This window comes from Orycteropus afer, unplaced genomic scaffold, assembly GCF_000298275.1.
Source record: "Orycteropus afer afer isolate SDZICR_OR568_19922 unplaced genomic scaffold, OryAfe1.0 scaffold00031, whole genome shotgun sequence".
Taxonomy (NCBI): domain Eukaryota; kingdom Metazoa; phylum Chordata; class Mammalia; order Tubulidentata; family Orycteropodidae; genus Orycteropus; species Orycteropus afer.
The window spans coordinates 1164920-1183036 of record NW_006921618.1 but is presented as its reverse complement, the minus strand read 5'-3'; the positions used below and the strand labels follow the sequence as shown (position 1 = coordinate 1183036).

The 18117-nt window shown below is 46.8% G+C and overlaps 1 protein-coding gene across 1 annotated transcript in view; it reads right to left on the bottom strand.

Moving 5' to 3' along the window:
• Positions 1–18117, bottom strand: part of ARHGEF10L (Rho guanine nucleotide exchange factor 10 like) — a 164736-nt gene that overhangs the window by 79142 nt on the left and 67477 nt on the right. Inside the window, exons 14-18 of the mRNA XM_007935629.2 lie at positions 17786–17959; positions 9778–9923; positions 3656–3670; positions 3229–3410; positions 427–542 (exon numbers count right to left, since the gene is read on the bottom strand). Coding sequence (XP_007933820.1) covers positions 427–542; positions 3229–3410; positions 3656–3670; positions 9778–9923; positions 17786–17959 — 633 coding nt within the window. The remainder of the gene's footprint in view (positions 1–426; positions 543–3228; positions 3411–3655; positions 3671–9777; positions 9924–17785; positions 17960–18117) is intronic.

Genomic DNA, 18117 nt, shown 5'->3' with positions numbered 1-18117 from the left:
CATCATAGCACCCCAGGGGGAGAAGAAGCAGGGTAAACTCATGCGGCCTGGGCCTGGGCCTCTTCATTTAGTCACAGGCAGGAAGCCAACTCCCCATCCTCCAGGTCCAGATCCCATCTTGGCTTCCCTTCTTGGGAGGACCCTCCCAACCAGCTTCCTCTCCAGCCTGGAACAGAGGCTGCAGGACCAACTGGCCACTGTGCAGAGCATAAAAAGGCCCTGCAGGCAGGCTCTGCTGAACCTGAGCCCAGACCTGAAGTCTACATGGCAGACATCGAGGTGGGGATATGAAGCCCTGGCCACTACTTCCTGTAAGAGCTCAGAAGCCAGGGGTACATCAGGGAAAAGGGTGAGAGAGAGGCCCACCCATGCTCTGCCCCCAGGGAGGACCACGGAGCCCAACAAGGCCAGCCGAGCACCATATACCTGGTAGGTGCCATGCAGTGTGCTGATGAGGAGGGTTATCTGCTCCACCACGGCCAGGTCCTTCTGCAGGTCCTGCAGCTCCTGGAAGAGGCGCGGGGGGCCGAGGTACACCTTGTCTGTGCAGAGAAGAAACCTGGCTCAGGGTCAGGGTAGGGAGGGGCTAACCAGAAAACAGGCATCCACTTACCACAGAAAATAAGAACTGTCAACCTGGGGACATGGCACTAGAGACAGGGAAGGAGATGTTACCCAGTTATTGCCTTGATGGAGCTCCCTGTCTAGCTGGAGAGATGGAGTCACTCACCAGTCAAGACTACCACTTGTGATCCGGGCCACAGGCAGTTAGTACAAAGGACTGTGGGAGGCCCGAAGACTTAAGAATCAACGTGCCTGGGAGAGCTGAGGACCTTCCTGGGGCCAGAAGTGTGATGGGCACTGAAAAGGGAGCACCAGCACATGCAAAGGCACAGAAGCTTAAGAAAGAGCAGGAACAAGAAGTTGTTCAAGACATGCGAAGATGCTACTAGGTGCCAGATTCTATTCAGGTACTGAAGACAGAGCAGCAGACAGACAGGGTCCCTGCTCTTATGGAGCTCATGACTCTAGGGGAAGCCATCGGCTAACAACCTCAGCTGACAGAAGATGCTGGGGAAGAAGATAGTAGGATGATGGGGGAGTGACAGTGGAAGACTGCCCAGATCTCCAGGAGTACAAATGGGGAGAGGAGGGAGCAGGAGGGACTAACAGGACAAAGCAGGGAGTTCTCAGATGCCACGCTGGGGAGTGTGGGCTGTATCTGGCAAGGTTTCTCAAGCTGATCTTAAGGATACCCTGGGGGTTGGGGGCTCATGTTGGGTTTTCATTTAGATGATTATCTAAAAATCAGAAGACACATCCTGAGTCAGTTGGAGAGGGCTTTTAAGCCACGTTCTGCTGCCTGGTGTCAGGGCCTCCAGTTGGTACTGAGCAGGGCTACTTTAATGGTCACCAGGACAGAAGCAGAGAACAGAGGCAGGCTTGAGAGATAAATGACACGCACACACCGTATGAAGAACAAGGAAGGGCTTTGCAAGAATCCAAGTGGGGTGAGCTAGTGGGAGATGTGAATCACCATACGGCACCCCATGGGTACAGCACAGACAGCTCACAAGAACCTGCACCATAACGGGACCACGTCCATATTGTGAGCAGTGTGGTTCCAGCAAAACAACACCATCCATCACGTTAAATTAATGTTGTTCATCTGAATTTTATTGTTTTGTAGCTTTATTTTTATTCAATTTTGTCTTGGCTTTATGCTTGTTCAAGGGCTGTAAACATACGGAGTTTATTATACCTAGCTTTAGATTTCTACATATTTGAATAAGAGTATAATAAAAATCATATAAGGCCAACTGGGGTTCAACAAGAATCTTTTCCCCTTTAAGGAGGAGGGCCTTGGCAGTACTTGACTCAAGTTTGAAGAACATGGCTACAGACAACACATTCACTGAAGGAGGGGTCCCAGAGCAACAGCCCCCGGTGGGTGAGGAGAGGGAGTGGAGATGATCCTGAGGGAGGCAGAGGAGCACAGGGACCCTTCCCGGGGAGGCTCCAGTGAACAGTCAGGAATGTGACCCAGCTTTTCCTGCCCACAAATCTGGGAATCCGGAAGCGGGCACAGCTGTGTGGGCCAGCCCTCCCAGACGAGAGTGCATGGCGCAATCACCCCATTCCAGACAAGAATGCATGGCGCAACCACCTCTCAGATTTTCCAGAGTTGCAGGAGCTCCATGGGGTAACCTCCTCGGTCTGGCATCGAACAAAGCCCAGCCAATGGGGAGGGGAAGTGAAACCAAAGTGCCTTCCTTCCTATGGAAGGTACTTCTGGGGACTGCATTCATTCATTCATTCATTCAAGAACTCATTCATTCATTCATGCAGCATCTTTCATTCATTCAGCAAATACTTAGTGATACCCTCTGCACCAGGGTCCATGCAAGGGCTGCAGTCAGTCCTGTATGCCTCAGAGGCCCATAGTGCGGAGCAAGGGTCTGGGACTTCACTCTGAGGACAACTGGAAGCCATGCATGGATTCTGGGGCTGGAGAGTGACACATTCAGATCTGATCTATACTTACAGTCAACTTTAGGCACAGGTAGAGGGCAGAGAGGAGGAGACAAAGATGGATGGAGGGGGAATAGCCAGAAAGAGGCTGCCACAAAAGAGGTATGGGGGTAGTGGGCACTATGGAGGGGAAGAAATGCACAGACCAGGAGGTGCTGTCCAGTGTCACCTGGAGTCACCATTCCCCTCACTGTCCCACACAGTTTGGGGTTATGATCAGGACAGGGGAAGGAGGAACCAGGCAGAGGATCCAGACAGCCCTGAGCCTGGTCCCTGAGGGTTTAGCAGGTAAGATGAGTGTCACCTGGGCCCTTCACTGTAAAATGTGGGTACCGAGAGGAGAAGACACTTATCCAAGGCTCACAGGAAGGCAATGGCCAGGCAGGAACTAGAAGTCACATTTTTGACTCAGAGTTCCTATTTGCTTTGCAAGTGTGCATGTGTGTCTATGTGAGGGTGAGGGGGACCATGTTCAGCTTGTGGGTAGAGGCATGATGGAGCCAAGATGTGCATGCATGTGCAGGGCGGGGGCTGTGGGTATGCATTTCTGGACAGTTTGTGGCTACAAAACCCAGAGCCTCTCTGCCGAGTGGCCCATCAGCCTGGAGTCCCTAAGGTGAGTGGGGCCTTGAGCCCTGCACAGAATCTCCTCCAGCTGGGTCAGAGCAGGCAGTGTGGTGAGAACGTGCTACTTACTCTGGGCCTGGCCTGAGGCGGAGGTCTTCTTGGTGCCAGCATGCTGGATAAGCACGTTGTCCTTGTCATAGGCGCCACCCTCCTGGCCCACCTCCACCACCTGCACCTGGGGCAGCGCCGTGTTCCACTTTACCACGTACTTGGGTCCCAGGGGCACCAGGCTGCTGATCTCCAGTTGGCCCCTGCCAGAGACAGGGAAAATAGGCCCTAGAGATCCCATATCACTCCTGGCTGGAGGGCCATTCCAGGCACCACCTCAGCACACCAGCTCAGCCAGGCATGCGTAGCCCAAACAGAAGACCACAAGCCAACACACAGGAGGGCAGAGCAGGGAGCCCTTGTGAAGGCAAAAGCACTGGGGTGCCCAGGCCTAGCACCAGTTCCAGAATCACATGCCCCTTAGCCCCGAGCCCCTCACACCACCTACCTGTGGTTGGCAGGCCTAAGGAAAAAGACAAGAAGGAGGGGAGGCTGTTACTGTTACTGAGTGATTTCAATGGATGCTGATGCCCACGGGGGCCAGCATTGGGTGGAAGGATAGACAAACAGGCTCCTCGTAGGAGCCACAGAACAGAGGCCATGTAGATAGAGGGGACTATACAAGGGCCTTCTCCCTGGGCTGGGCCTGACATCCCGTCATCTCCTGACAGCCCTGCGAAAAGTCTGTGCTACTCCAGATGAGGACACTGGTGCTCAGACAGTTTAAGTCACTAGTCCCAGACCAACCAAACCAATCCCCAAACCAGGCTATCAGCACCACCATTACACTTTTCACTCTTGGGAGACTCTGAGCAATATGGGGGCAGAGAGGGTGGTGGTCATGTCCCTGTACGACAGGGTGCCTAGTACATAAGTGGGACTTAAAATTATAGTATGTGAGTGAATGAATGAGTTAATCAATCTGTCAGTCAGCGTAAGCACTGCTCACTGGGCACTGTGACACAGGCTTCCGTGGGGAATGCCCTGCCAAGCTCCCAGAAGCAGGCCCGGGTCTTGTTCAGAGCTGTGCACTGGCACGTGGTAAGGGCTCAATAAACACTGGATGAATTAACAGACTATGGATGGGTAGGTGGGGGATAAATGAGTACATGCATCCCTGGACAGCCCTGCTTGCTCCCCTTCCTGGGTGTGTGACCCACAGTCAGGGAGAAGCACCAAATCCACTCCCACCCATTCACAGGAGGCACATGCTGCTCTGGGAGCAGCACCGCCTCCTAAGCCAGGCTCCACATGCTCCCCATGTGTGCTCCAGCTGGGAGGTGGGAGAGCCGGGCTGGGATTAGCATTCCACTACAGCTGATCACTTTCCCTTTTGGATCTCAGTTATTGTTGTCACACTGTTGTTTACGTGATATTTTTTAAGTGTTGTCAAACATTGAGAGCAGAGATTCTCCTCCAAGCGTGTGGCTAAAAGCCCCGGCTGGGAAGCTCACAGCTGGAGTTCTTGGGAAGCATCTGGTAAAGGGTCGCAATGCCTGATGCTACAGGGCCAGGCAGGGATGCAGTGCACTGGGCCAGGTGGGGACAGTGGAGGATAGCAGAGAACCAGCCCTGCTAAAGGGACCACGTCACTCAGCTCCAGACCCTTGTGAAGCCAGCAAATGGGCCCAACTTGCTGTTGTTGTTGTTGTTGAGTGCTGTAGAGTTGATTCTGACTCATAGCGACCCCATGAGACAAAATAGAATGTCCCATAGGTTTTCTAGGCTGTCATCTTTATGGGATCAGACCACCAGGTCTTTCTCCCATGGAGCTTCTGGTGGGTTTGAACCACTGACCATTCAATTAGCAGCTGAGTTCTTAACCATTGCACCACAATTCATCAAGCCTGCTGGATCCTCCAAATTTTCAAAAGAAGCCAAATGCCCCAGACTTTGTGCAAACTCTCTGAGCCAACACAGACTCCTGCAGGCCTAATCCAACCTATTAGCACTCATCTACTCAACCAAAACCTGGGGCTTGGAGGCTGCTTCTCGCTTGGGTGTGACTCTACACTAAGGCCGGGGACCAAGACCCCAACCAGGTAGATGCTTTTCATTTGGGGATGGCTCTTTATTAAGGTCAGGACCTGAGGTATGTGGGGCCGGGGCTTGAAGGCTGCTTTTTCACTTGAGGGCAGCTCTATAAGGCCAGGGCCTGAGGTAGGTGGGTTGGGACTCGGGGGCTGCTTTTCACTTGTGGGAGGCTCTATTTTAAGGCTGTTGCCTGAGGTAGGCAGGGGCAGAGGGGTTAGGAACAACGAAGGAAGACAAACTTGTCTGTCAGTTTGTCATCCTGTGGAGGTTTATGTGTTGCTGTGAGGCTGCAGGCTATACCAGCATGTTGCAAAATGCCAGCAGGGTGACCCATGGTGGACAGGTTTTAGCAGAGCTCCTGGGCAAAGACACACTCGGAAGAAGGAAGAGCCCATCCACTTCTCAAACAACTGGCCAGTGAAAACCTTATAAACAGTAGTGAAACACTGTCTGATACATTACTGGAAAACTTTATGAATAGCCCTGAAACACTGTCCAATATAGTGCCAGAAGATGAACCCATTAGGTAGGAAGGCACTCAAAATTTGACTGGGGAAGAGCTGACTCCTCAGAGTAGAGATGACTTTAACAACATGGACAGAGTAAAGCTTTCATGATCTCCACTGGCTGATATGACATGACTCAAAATGAGTAGAAACAGATGTAAACATCCATTAATAATTGGAACATCAAATGTATGAAGTATGAATCTAGGAAAATTGGAAGTTGTCAAAAATGAAATGGAACGCATAAAGATCAATATCCTAGGCATTAGTGAGCTGAAATGGACTAATTTTGACCATTTTGCTAGGAACACAAATTGAAGAGGAATGGTGTGGCATTCATCATCACAAAGAGTGTTTCAAGATCTGTCCAGAAGTACAATGCTGTCAGTGATAGGATAATATCCATATGCCTACAAGGAAGACCAGTTAATGCTACTATTATTGAAATCTATACACCAACCACCAAAGCCAAAGATGAGGAAATTGAAGATTTCTACCAACCTCTGCAGTCTGAAATTGACTAAACATGCAATCAAGATGGGTTGATTATCAATGGTGAGTGGAATGTAAAAGCTGCAAACAAAGAGTTACCAGAAGTTGGAAAATATGGCCTTGGTGACAGAAATAGCACTGGAGATTGCATGATAGAATTTTGTAAGACCAATAACTTGTTCATTGCAAATAACCTGTTTTCAACAATATAAGCAACAACCACACACCTGGACATCACCAGATGGAATACACAGGAATCAGACTGACTATATCTGTGGCCAAAACAAGGCTAGGAGCTAACTGTGGAACAGACCATCAATTGCTCATATGCATGTACAAGCTGAAGTTGAAGACATTTAGAACAAGTCCACAAGAGCCAAAACATGACCTTGATAATATCCCTCCTGAATTTAGAGACCATTTAAAGAACAGATTTGATGCACTGAATACCAATGACTGAAAACCAGAAGAATTGTGGGATGACATCAAGAACATCATCCATGAAGAAAGCAAGTCATTAAAAAGACAAGAAAAGAAGAAATGACCAAAATGGATGTCAGAAGAGACTCTGAAACTTGCCCTTGAGTGAAGAGTAGCTAAAGCAAATGGAAGAAATGACAAGATAAAAGAGCTGAACAGAAGACTTCAACGAGCAGACAAAGCCAATTACTATAATGAAATGTGCAAAAACCAAAAGAGAAGAACACACTTGGCATTTCTCAAGCTGAAAGAACTGAGGAAAAAATTTAAGCCTTGAATTGCAACACTGAAAGATTCTATGGGCAAAATACTGAATGATGCAGGAAGCATCAAAAGAAGGTGGAAGAAATACACAGAGTCACTGGACCAAAAAGACCTGGTCGATGTTCATCCATTTCAGCAGGTGGCCCATGATCAAGAACCAATAGTCCTGGAGGAAGAAGTTGAAGCTGCACTGAAGGAATTGGCGAAGAACAAGGCTCCAGGAATTGATAGAATACCCAATGAGATGTTTCAACAAACGGATGCCCCGCTGGAGGTACTCACTTGGCTATGCCAAGAGATTTGGAAGACAGCTACCTAGCCAACTTACTGGAAGAGATCCATATTTGTACCCATTCCAAAGAAAGGTGATCACAAAGAATGTGGAAATTATTAAACGATATCATTAATATCACATGCAAGTAAAATCTTACCAAAGATAATTCAAAAATGGTTACAGCAGTATATTGACAGAAAGCTTCCAAAAATACAAGCTGGAGTCAGAAGGGGATGTAGGGCAAAGGATATCATTGTTGATGCCAGATGGATCTTGGCTCAAAGCAAAGAACACCAGAAAGATATTTACTTATGTTTTACTGACTATACAAAAGTATCAATTATGTGGATTGTAACAAATTATGGATAACATTAAGAATAATGGGAATTCCAGAACACTTAATTGTACTGATGAGGAACTTGTACATAGACCAGGAGGCTGTCATTTGAACAGAACAAGGGGACACTGCATGGTTCAAAATCAAGAAGAGAGTGTGTCCAGGTTGTATCCCTTCACCATACTTATTCAATCTGTATGCTGAGCAAATAATCCAAGAAGCTGGATTACATGAAGAAGAACGTGGCATAAGAATTGGAGGAAGACTCATTAACAACCTGCGATATGCAGACGATACAACTCTGCTTGCTGAGAGAGAAGATGACTTTAAGTACTTACTGATGAAGATTAAAGACTACAGTCTGCAATATGCATTATACCTCGATATAAAGAAAACAAAACTCCTCACAACTAGTCCAATAACTTCACAGTGGATGGAGAGAAGATTGAAGTTGTCAAGGATTTCATATTACTCGGTTCTACAATCAACACCAATGGAAGCGACAGTCAAGACATCAGACGACGTATTGCATTGTACAAATTTGCTGCAAAAGATCTCTTTCAAGTGATGAAGAGCAAGGATGTCTCCTTGAAGACTAAGGTGTACCTAACCCAAGCCATGGTATTTTCAATCACCTCTTATGCATGTGAGAGCTGGACAATGAATAAGTAAGACTGAAGAAAAGTTGATGCTTTTGAGTTGTGCTATTGGAGAAGAATGCTAAGAGTATGTGGTCTGCTAAAAGGACTAACAAATCTGTCCTGGAAGAAGTGCAGCTGGAATGCTCCTTGGAAGCAAGGATGGCCAGACTTCATCTCACCTACTTTGGTTGTGTTGTCAGAAGGAACCATTCCCTGGAGAAGACTATCATGCTTGGTAAAGCGAAGGGTCAATGAAAAAGGGGAAGGCCCTCAACAAGATGGTTAGACCAGTGGCTGCAACGATGGGCTCAGGTATAGCAAGGATCGTGAGGCTGGCAGAAGTCCAGGCAGTATTTCGTTCTGCTGTGCATAGGGTTGTTATGAGTTGGAGATGACCAGACAGTGCCTAACAACAACAACAACTCAACCAAAAGTTTGGCAGTTCAAACTGATCCAGCGGCAGCATCAAAGAAAGGCCTGGGGATCTGCTCCTGTCAAGATTAAAGCCAATAAAATCCTATGGAGCAGTTCTACTCTGTAATACTTGGGTTGCCATGAATTAGAATTGACTTCATAGCAATGCTGATGTTGTTGTTATGTGCCCTCAAGTCGGACCCGACTCATAGCGACCCCTCCTTGGATTTCCGAGGCAGTATCACTACGGAAGTAGATTGCCCCATCTTCCTTCCAATCATAGCAATACATTTGGGTTATTTTAGAATCCAACCTATGGCCCACCAGTTTGCAACTCTGGTCCAAAGAATCACTCTCACCCCCACTCCAGGGAGCCAACTCTTTCAGGCACAGCCTGGCTCCTGGCTCTGAGCATTTCTACAATCTCTGACCCAGAACCAGGGAACCAGGCTCCTGTGGACAGAAGATGCTCTAGGCTGTGGTGGAGAGAGACCTCAACATGGAGAAGCACTGAGACCCGGCCAGAGGAAAATGGATGAATTAAAGCAGCAGGGATTTGGATTAGACACAAATAAGAATCTCTTAAATTCCAAAATGGTCAAAGTTCATGGACTGCCCAGTCACCACATGGCAGAGCTCCAGAGCAGACAACCATCTGTATGGTGGCCAACAGTTTTCCTAAAGGCTGGGGGCTGCCCCTGGTGATCTCTCCCAGTACTTCCCAGCTCAGGGGACTGGGGACAGAGCAGGCCAGGAGGGAGGGGAGAAGAGGTTGGAATATCAGAGACCTAAGCTGAGCTTCAGTCCCTGGGTGGTGCAAATGCTTCCCGTGCTTGGCTGCTAACCAAAAGATTAGATGCTTGAGTCCAACCAGAGGCACCTCAGAAGAAAGGCCTGGCTATCTAGTTCTGAAAATTCATCCACTGAGAACTCTGTGGAGCACAGCTCTACACTGACTCATGGGGTGACCATGAGTCGAAGTTGACTTAACAGCATCTGGACTGCTTAACTGAGCTCAGGTGGGACCCGCTGCAGAGAGACCAGTATAGGGATTAGACAGGACAAGTGGTGGCCCCAGGGAGGGGCAACTGCCCCAGCCAACCCAGCCCCAGGCCCAGGCCTGCTTACTTGAAGTTGATGTTGGCGCAGACCAGCATGTCATTGAGCAGGAAGACCCTGCGCTCCTTGGACTTGATCAGCTGCCCACGGTCACCATACACAGTCTCTGTCAGTGTCTCACACAGGAGCAGCTGCCGCTGGCCCGAGGTCAGCAGCTGGGGGGAGAGAAAAAGAACAAGGTCAACACCAGCATCATAGCTCATGTTGCTACCTAGATATCTCCCATGCCAAACATCTACAATCTTCCTACCATGCAGCGAGGGGGACAGAGGTTGATGGAGGCAGGGAGGGAGAGAGAGCCATTGGAGCACTGGGGAGGAAGACCAGAGGACCACACTAAGATTTCTGCTTTGCAGAGGCCTCTGGAGCCTGATCACCCTCCTGTGAGCAACCCTAGCAGTCAACACCCAGGTGAGCCAGTCATGATTGCCAGCTGCCTACACCATCCCATGCAGTCAGCATGGCCAGACACAAGCCCTGGTATCAAAGAGACAAGTTTGGACCCTGGGTCCTCCACTCGCCAGCTGGGAAGCCCTGAGGCAGGCCCTTCACCTCTCGGAGCCTTGGCTTCCTGAGCCTGCAAGTGGGGCTCACAGATGACCTGAGGTAACACAAGACCAGGACCGGCTACATGCACAACAAAAATGTGGAGCCCCTTGTTCAATAAGTTATTAAGAGTTCAATAATGGTGGCACAACACGAAAAATGTCATCAATGTCCCTGAGCTGTAGTGGGGGAGTTGTTATGTTGACAAATGTCTTGTGTATATTTTCACCACAATGAAAGTTAAAAAAAAAAAAAGTTATTAAGAGTTCAAGATGGTGACAGCGAAACATTAAATCAAATATGGGATCTCCTGAGCACAAGGTCCCATATATCTGTGCAGGTACTACCCCTGTGAAGCTGGCCCTGTGGATGACACACAGTGGATACCCCACAGCAAGCTGCCGTCACTGGGGCTGCTGTCCACGGCAGTATGCACCCCTGGAGGGGTGTGGCCTCAGATGAGAAACACCTGGCCTGGAACTCAGCCCCACCCCTGAAGCCTTGACCTGTCCTGCCCCTTACAACAGATCTGCTGGCCAGCCAGGCAGCCCTGAGGAAGCCGATTGTCTCTAAGCCTCAGGCTATCTTAGTCTGGACACATGGGCCCCCTTCCTAGCATAGGGACCACCCAGCCAGGCAAGGACCCACTGGGAAAACATCCTTTCTCCTAATGGGTTATTGTTACGTGGAATTCAGTAAAATCCATTCTTAAAACCCATGACTCTGATGATGGTGATCACTGTCCCCTCCACCAACTCCCATCCTCACTAAGAAAAGGACAAGTCATCCCAAAGCCTCCCCAGGAGAGAATGACCTGTTGCTCTCCAAAGAGACACATTTCTCAAGTCAATGCACAACCCAAAGTCCAAATGCTTCCAGCACTCTTGCATCCAGGCCTGGGCTTGGCACTTGGTACTCCACAGGCATTCAATCAGCAGTTCAGGAGGCCATCTGCCCTCATTTCCCAGGTGACAAAACCAAGGTCATGGAGGGAAAGTGCTTTGCCTCCTGCCACCAATCAAGTGGCTGTACTGGATGGACCCAGCCCTGGTGCTTGTCCCAGTACTGTGCAGCAGCCAGCACACTCGCCTCACTCCCTGGCTGGGTGTGACAAGGGCCAGGAAAGGACCCTCTGCTCTAGACACACAGGAGGACACAGGGTCTCCCCAGGAGGGGCCCCAACTATTGCCACAAGCAGGCTGGAGCAGCTCCTGAGAGCACTACCTGGACCTTGAAGGCAGTAGGCCTGTAGAGGGAGCCACATGTGCACAGCCCACAGTGTGGACAAGAAAAGTCCCCCAGGGTCCCAGAAGTCACCCCCACACACATACACTTTAGCAGGATGAAAACCGGATGTTTCACAAACACCCCTCTGGAGGGTTTTGAGAAGGCTCATTTTTAAATAGCCAGCATGGTTCCGCTTCTGGCTACACCCAGTTTCATTTCCACTTCTCCTGGGGTGATGGCAAGAGGGAAATCAATGAACTGGTCTCAAAACTGGCTGAGATCATCCAAGCAGCCTGGAGGTGAGGTGTAGGGTGCAGTCACCCCACCACAATCTTCATAGCAACATCTGACATGGATCCACCACACCCCCATTTAACAGATGGAGAAACTGAGGTTTGGGGAGTTGAGTTCCCTGCCCAACACAGAAAGCTACTGCCTGAACTCAGGTCTCCCTAAGTGACCCCTGCAGTGACCACTACTCAAGTCCCTGCAAGGAATAGAATAAAAGAACAAGCCAGCTCTTTACAGAGTAACTTTGCCTTGATGGCCACCTCCCAAGCAATCTCCTCCTGCTATGGCTGAATAGTGTCTCCCTGCAACATGAGATGGGGCAAGAGAAACCCTATTGGTTACAGAAAAGGAGATCACAGTGGGGACAGAACAAGATGCTTCCAAAGTGCAAAGGCCATTAAACACCAGTACAGATGACTAGACTTGGGCTGAAGTCTTCTTCTCAAGAGGCATTCTAGAACAGAAGGCTCGTGCAGGGCTGGCAGAGGAGTGGCCCCACCCCTCACATCCACCTGAGGGGTTCTGGATGGGGACATGCCTCGAGGAGAGGGTCCTGTCCCTCTTCCCAGCTCTATGCTCCCAGAGCAGGTGAAGTAACACATGGGGACTGAGATAAAGTGAGGAGTCACTACTCAGCTGACTGGTGCCACATAGAAAGTGGAAAGCGGGCTAGTGTGACCAGCTCTCCTAGTCCTTTGAGAAGGTACAGAAATCTGAATTTCATGAGGCATCACCCACTTTTTAAATGTTGGCAACAAATTCCATTTTCTTAAACACACTGTAGGGACCAAAAACACATCTGTGACTCTGTGACCTGGATTTGGCCTGAGGGGGAAAAGTCTTAAGATGCAGGAGCCTTGTAGCTAAGAACTGCAAGGGACCCTAAAAGTTATCTTGTCCCTATCCCACATTGCAAACTTTGAGGGGATAATGCAGACTGTTGTTGTTGTTGTTGTTAGGTGCTGTCAAGTCACTTTTGACTCATAGTGACCCTATGTACACAACAAAACCCTGTCCGTCCTTCACTATCCACACAATCATAGCTACACTTGAACCCATCATCACAGCCACTATGATAATCCATCTCATTGAAGGTCTTCCCCTTTCTTTCTGACCCTCTACTTTACCAAGCATGATACCCTTTTCCAGGGATCAGTCTCTTCTCACAACATGACCAAACACACAAGACGAAGTCTAAGAAGCACTCTGGCTGTACCTCTTCCAAGATGGATGTGCTCCTTCTTCTAGCAGTCCATGGTACATTCAATAGTCTTCACCAGCACACAATTCAAAAGCATCAATTCTTCTGCAGTCTTCCTTATTCATGCACATGCATATGAGGCTACTGAAAATACCACGGGTTAGGCACACTTCAGTCTTCAAGGGACATCTTTCCTTTTTAACACTTTGAAGAGGTCTTTGCAGCAGATCTTCCCAATGCAATACATCATTTGATTCCTGACTATTGCTCCATGGGTATTGATTGTGGATACAAGTAAAATGAAATCCTTGACAACTTCAATATTTTCTCCATTTATCATGATGTTGCTTATTGGCCCAGTTGTGAGGATCTTTGTTTTCTTTATGTTGAGATGTAATCCATACTGCAGACTGCAGTCTTTGCTCTTCATCAGTAAGTGCTTCAAGTCTTCCTCACTTTCAGCAAGCAAGGTTGTGTCATCTGCCTATCGCAGGTTGTTAATGAGTTTTCCTCCAATCCTGATGTCATGTTCTTCATCTAGTCCAGCATCTCAGATTATTGGCTCAATGTACAGAACGAACAAGTGTGGTAAAAGAATACAACCCTGACATACACCATGCAGTATCCTCTCGTTCTGTTCAAACAACTGCCTCTTGGTCTATGTAAAGGTTCCTAATGAGCAAAATTAAGTGTTCTGAATTCCTATTCTTCACAATTGTTATCCATAATTTGTTTTGATTCACACAGTCGAATGCCTTTTCACAGTCAAGAAAACACAGCTAACCATCTTTCTGGTGTTCTCTGCTTTCAGCCAAGATATGACCTCCGCAATGATAACCTTCATTCCATGCTCTCTTCTGAATCCAGCTTGAATTTCTAGCAATTTCTTGAAAATATACTGCTGCAATTGTTTTGGTATGGGCACATAGAGGTGCCCGTTATTATTCTTACTCCATTAATAATCAGAACATGGAATGTACAAAGTATCAGTCTAGGAATATTAGAAGGTGTCAAAAATGAAATGGGATGTATAAAGATCAATATCCTAGGTATTATTATTAGTGAGCTGAAATGGACTGGTATTGACCATTTTGAATCAGACCATCATACAGCATACTATGCCGCGAATGACATATTGAAGAGGAATGGCATCACAGTCATTGTCAAAAAGAACATTTCAAGATCTATTCTGAAGTACAACCTTGTCAGTGAAAAGATAATATCCATATGCCTATAAGGAAGATGAGTTAATACTAATATTATTCATATTTATGCACCAGCCACTAAAGCCAAACATGAAAAAATTGAAGATTTTTACCAACTTCTGCAGTCTGAAATTGACCAAACATGTAATCAAGATGTGTTGATAATTACTGGTGATTGCAATGTGAAAGTCTGAAACAAAGAAGAAGCATCAATAGTTGGAAAATATGTCTTTGATGATAGAAATGACACCAGAGATCACACGATAGAATTTTGCACAATCAATGACTGCTATTGCAAACACCTTTAATTAATGTAAATAGCAACTATATACATGGACCTCACCAGATGGAACATACAGAAATCAAAGCAACCACATCTGTGGAGAAGCTCAGTATCATCAGTCAGAACAAGGCCAGGGGCCAACTGTGGAACAGACCATCAACTGCTCATATGCAAGTACAAGTCGAAGCTGAAGAAAATTAAAACAAGTCTACAAGAGCCAAAAAATTACCTTGAGTACATCCCATCTGAATTTAGAGACCATATGAAGAACAGATTTGACACAATGAACACCAATGACTGAAGATCAGACGAGTTGTGGGATGACATCAAGGACATCATACATGAAGAAAGCAAAAGGTTATTAAATAGACAGGAAAGGATGAGAAGACCAAAGTAGATGTCAGAAGAGACTCTGAAACTTGCTCTTGAATGGAAATTAGCTAAACCAAATGGAAGAAATGAAGTAAAAGAGCTGAATAGAAGATTTCAAAAGGAGCTCAAGAAGACAAAGTCAATTATTATAATGAAATATGTAAAGACCTGGAGTTAGAAAATGAAAGGAGAAGAATACACTCAGCACATCTCAAGCTGAAAGACTGAAAAAAAAAATCAAGCTTCAAGTTGCAATATGGAAGGATTCTATGGGCAAAATATTGAATGATGCAGGAAGTGTCAAAAGAATATGGAAGGAATACACAGAGTCACCGTACCAAAAAGAATTGGTCAACTTCAACCATCTCCAGAGGTAGCATATATGATCAAGAACCAATGGTAATGAAGGAAGATGTTCAAGCTGCACTGAAGGAACTGGCAAGAAACAAGGCTCCAGGAATTAGGGAACACCCATTGAGATAGTTCAACAAATGGATGCAGCATTGAAGGCACTCATTCACTTACGCCAAGAAATTTGGAAGACAGCTACCAGGCCAAAAGAGATCCATATCTGTGCCCATTCCAAAGAAAGGTGATCCAACAGAATGCAGAAATGTAGGTTAGAGTGCATTATATACTGTGCAGTATACATGGAAAAGGCTGACAGTTCCTTCCTGTATCATTAGAAATTCTCTTCCAAGTGTCTGAAATCTTCCTCCCAGGAACTGTCAGTCTCTGGTCTTTCTTCTACTTTCCCAGCCATACAGACACTACTATTTATTTTCCCCGGAAGATTTGAACACATCCCTGTGACACTCCAAAGGTCGTCCTTTGTCCAAAGAATAGTCAACATTCACTCTAGAGTGCCCTGGGGAGTAGTGGCCTCACCCTAAACCATCCTGGCCACCTGCAGGGGGTGAAGGAAGGAGGAACTCAGTGTAGACCACCCAGATCTGAGGGCAGCTAAGGACCAGGCAGCTGTGCCCCACTAGGGAAACAGGGATAGCCACTAGGCTTAAAGCGCTGAAATTCTATCAACACTTGATTCTATGAGGGTTTCTTCATTTTATTTTGTTTTTTGTACTGGTCTTGTGTTTTAAAAATAGGGTTCTCAATCACTGATTTTATATGGAAAGGAACAAAGCTCAGATAAGTAAAGCACGACTGAAGAAGACAAAGTAGGAAGTTTCACAAAACCTACTATACAGCCACAGTAGTTAAAACAGCCTGGTATTGGTACAAGGATAAACACACAGACCAAGGGAACAGAATTGAGAATCCAGACATAGTTCCACCCATCTATGGACAGGTGATCTCTGCCAAAGGGCTGAAACTCATTCAATGGGTTCCTTAACAAATGGTGCTGGCAAAACTGGATATAAAAAATAAATAAATAAAAATAGCGTTCCACAGATTCATCTGCAAGTGTTTTAAGATTTATTATTATTATTATTATTATAATGTTCTAAGTGGCAACCCCAAGACATATTGTTTGTTGTTGTTATGTGCCATCAAGTTATCCATCTCTGATTCACAGCAATCTTACGTACAACAGAACTAAACACTGCATGGTGCTGCACCAACCTCATGATCCGTACTATAACTGAGCCCACTGGTGCAGCCACCTGTCAATCCATCTTGTTGAGGGCATCCCCCTCTTTCATTGACTCTCCACTTTACCAAGCATGACATCCTTCTCCAGAGAAAGGTCCCTTCTGACAATATAACCAAAGTAGGTGAGACAAAGTCTGGCCATCCTCACTTCCAAGGAGCATTCCGGTTGCACTTCTTCCAGGAAGATTTGTTCTTTTAGTAGTCCACGGTACTTTCAGCATTCCTCATCAACACCCCAACTCAAAAGTATCAACTCTTCTTTTGTCCTCCTTATTTATTGTCCAGCTCTCACATGCATGAGGCAATTGAAAATATCATGGCTTAGATTAGGCACATCTTAGTCTTCAAGGAGATATCTTTGCTCTTCAGCACTTGAAAGAGGTCTCTTGTAGCAGATTTGCCCAGTGCAATATGTCTTTTGATGTCTTGACTGCTGCTTCCATTGGCATTGACAGTAGAACCAAGTAATACGAAGTCTTCGACAACTTCAATCTTTTCTTGATCTATCATGATGCTTCTTATTGGTCCAGTTGTGAGAATTTTTGTTTTCTTTATATTGAGGTGTATTCCATACTGTAGACTGTAGTCTTTAATCTTCATCAGTAAGTGTTCTAAGTCATCCTCACTTTCAGCAGGCAACATTGTATCGTCTGCATATCAGAGGTTGTTAATAAGCCTTCCTCCAATCCTGACAATTCAAGACATAGCATGGACTTTGGCTTTTCTTCTTCTTTAAAATAACAATAATTTTTTACAACAATGAAAAAAATAAATAACAACAGTAATAACAACAGCTACCAGGTGTTGAGGTTTCTCAGCATGCAGCTTCCTATTTGCCTCACAGCAGCCCTGGGGGCTCAGACACTATTAAAGTCTTCTCATTTCAGAGGAAGAGAGTTGGGTTCAGAGAAGTTGAGAGACTTCCCTGAGGCCACACAGTGAGGACTAGTAGCAAATCCAGATTTGAACCCAGGCTCTGACCCTAAAACTCTCTCATTCAACCACAGTATCAGGCTGTCATTTCTGTTGTTTGTAAAAACTATTACACTGATGAACAAAATTAGCTTTTATTCTAAAATATCATGATTAGCAATGAATAGGGGGGTCCAGTCTAAAGCAAATCCTCAAGGTAAGGCCTGTAGACTCAGAAAATCAAGGGCTCCCTTGACTCAGAGAATACTGCCACCTAGTGGTGGCTGTGAGGCGGGTTGCAGGAGTGACAGGTGTGAAAGGCTGCAGAGCAGGTAAGGGCAGGCAGGTGGGGAGGGGGGCACTCACCTTATTGAGGCTGCTGCGGTCGCTGACACTCTTGGTCAGCTGCTGGATCTCAGCCACCTGGTCAGCCAGCCGTTTCTGCTCATTCAGCTTCTCGGCCAGTGTCTCCAGCTCCGTGAGGGCCAGCTGCAGCGAGAGCCTGTCGGGGTGTCCCCTGGGGGTGTTCTTCAGCATGTCCTGCCAGGGCCCAGAAAGAGTCAGGGTTCAGAAACTTCCAGTAGATCCACCCCTGGCCTTCTCTAAAGACCAAGTCTAAAAAGGACCCAGTTCACAGCCAGAATAGATGGTAATGAATGAAAAAAAAAATGCATGTACCCATCTCTGAGTAGTTGATG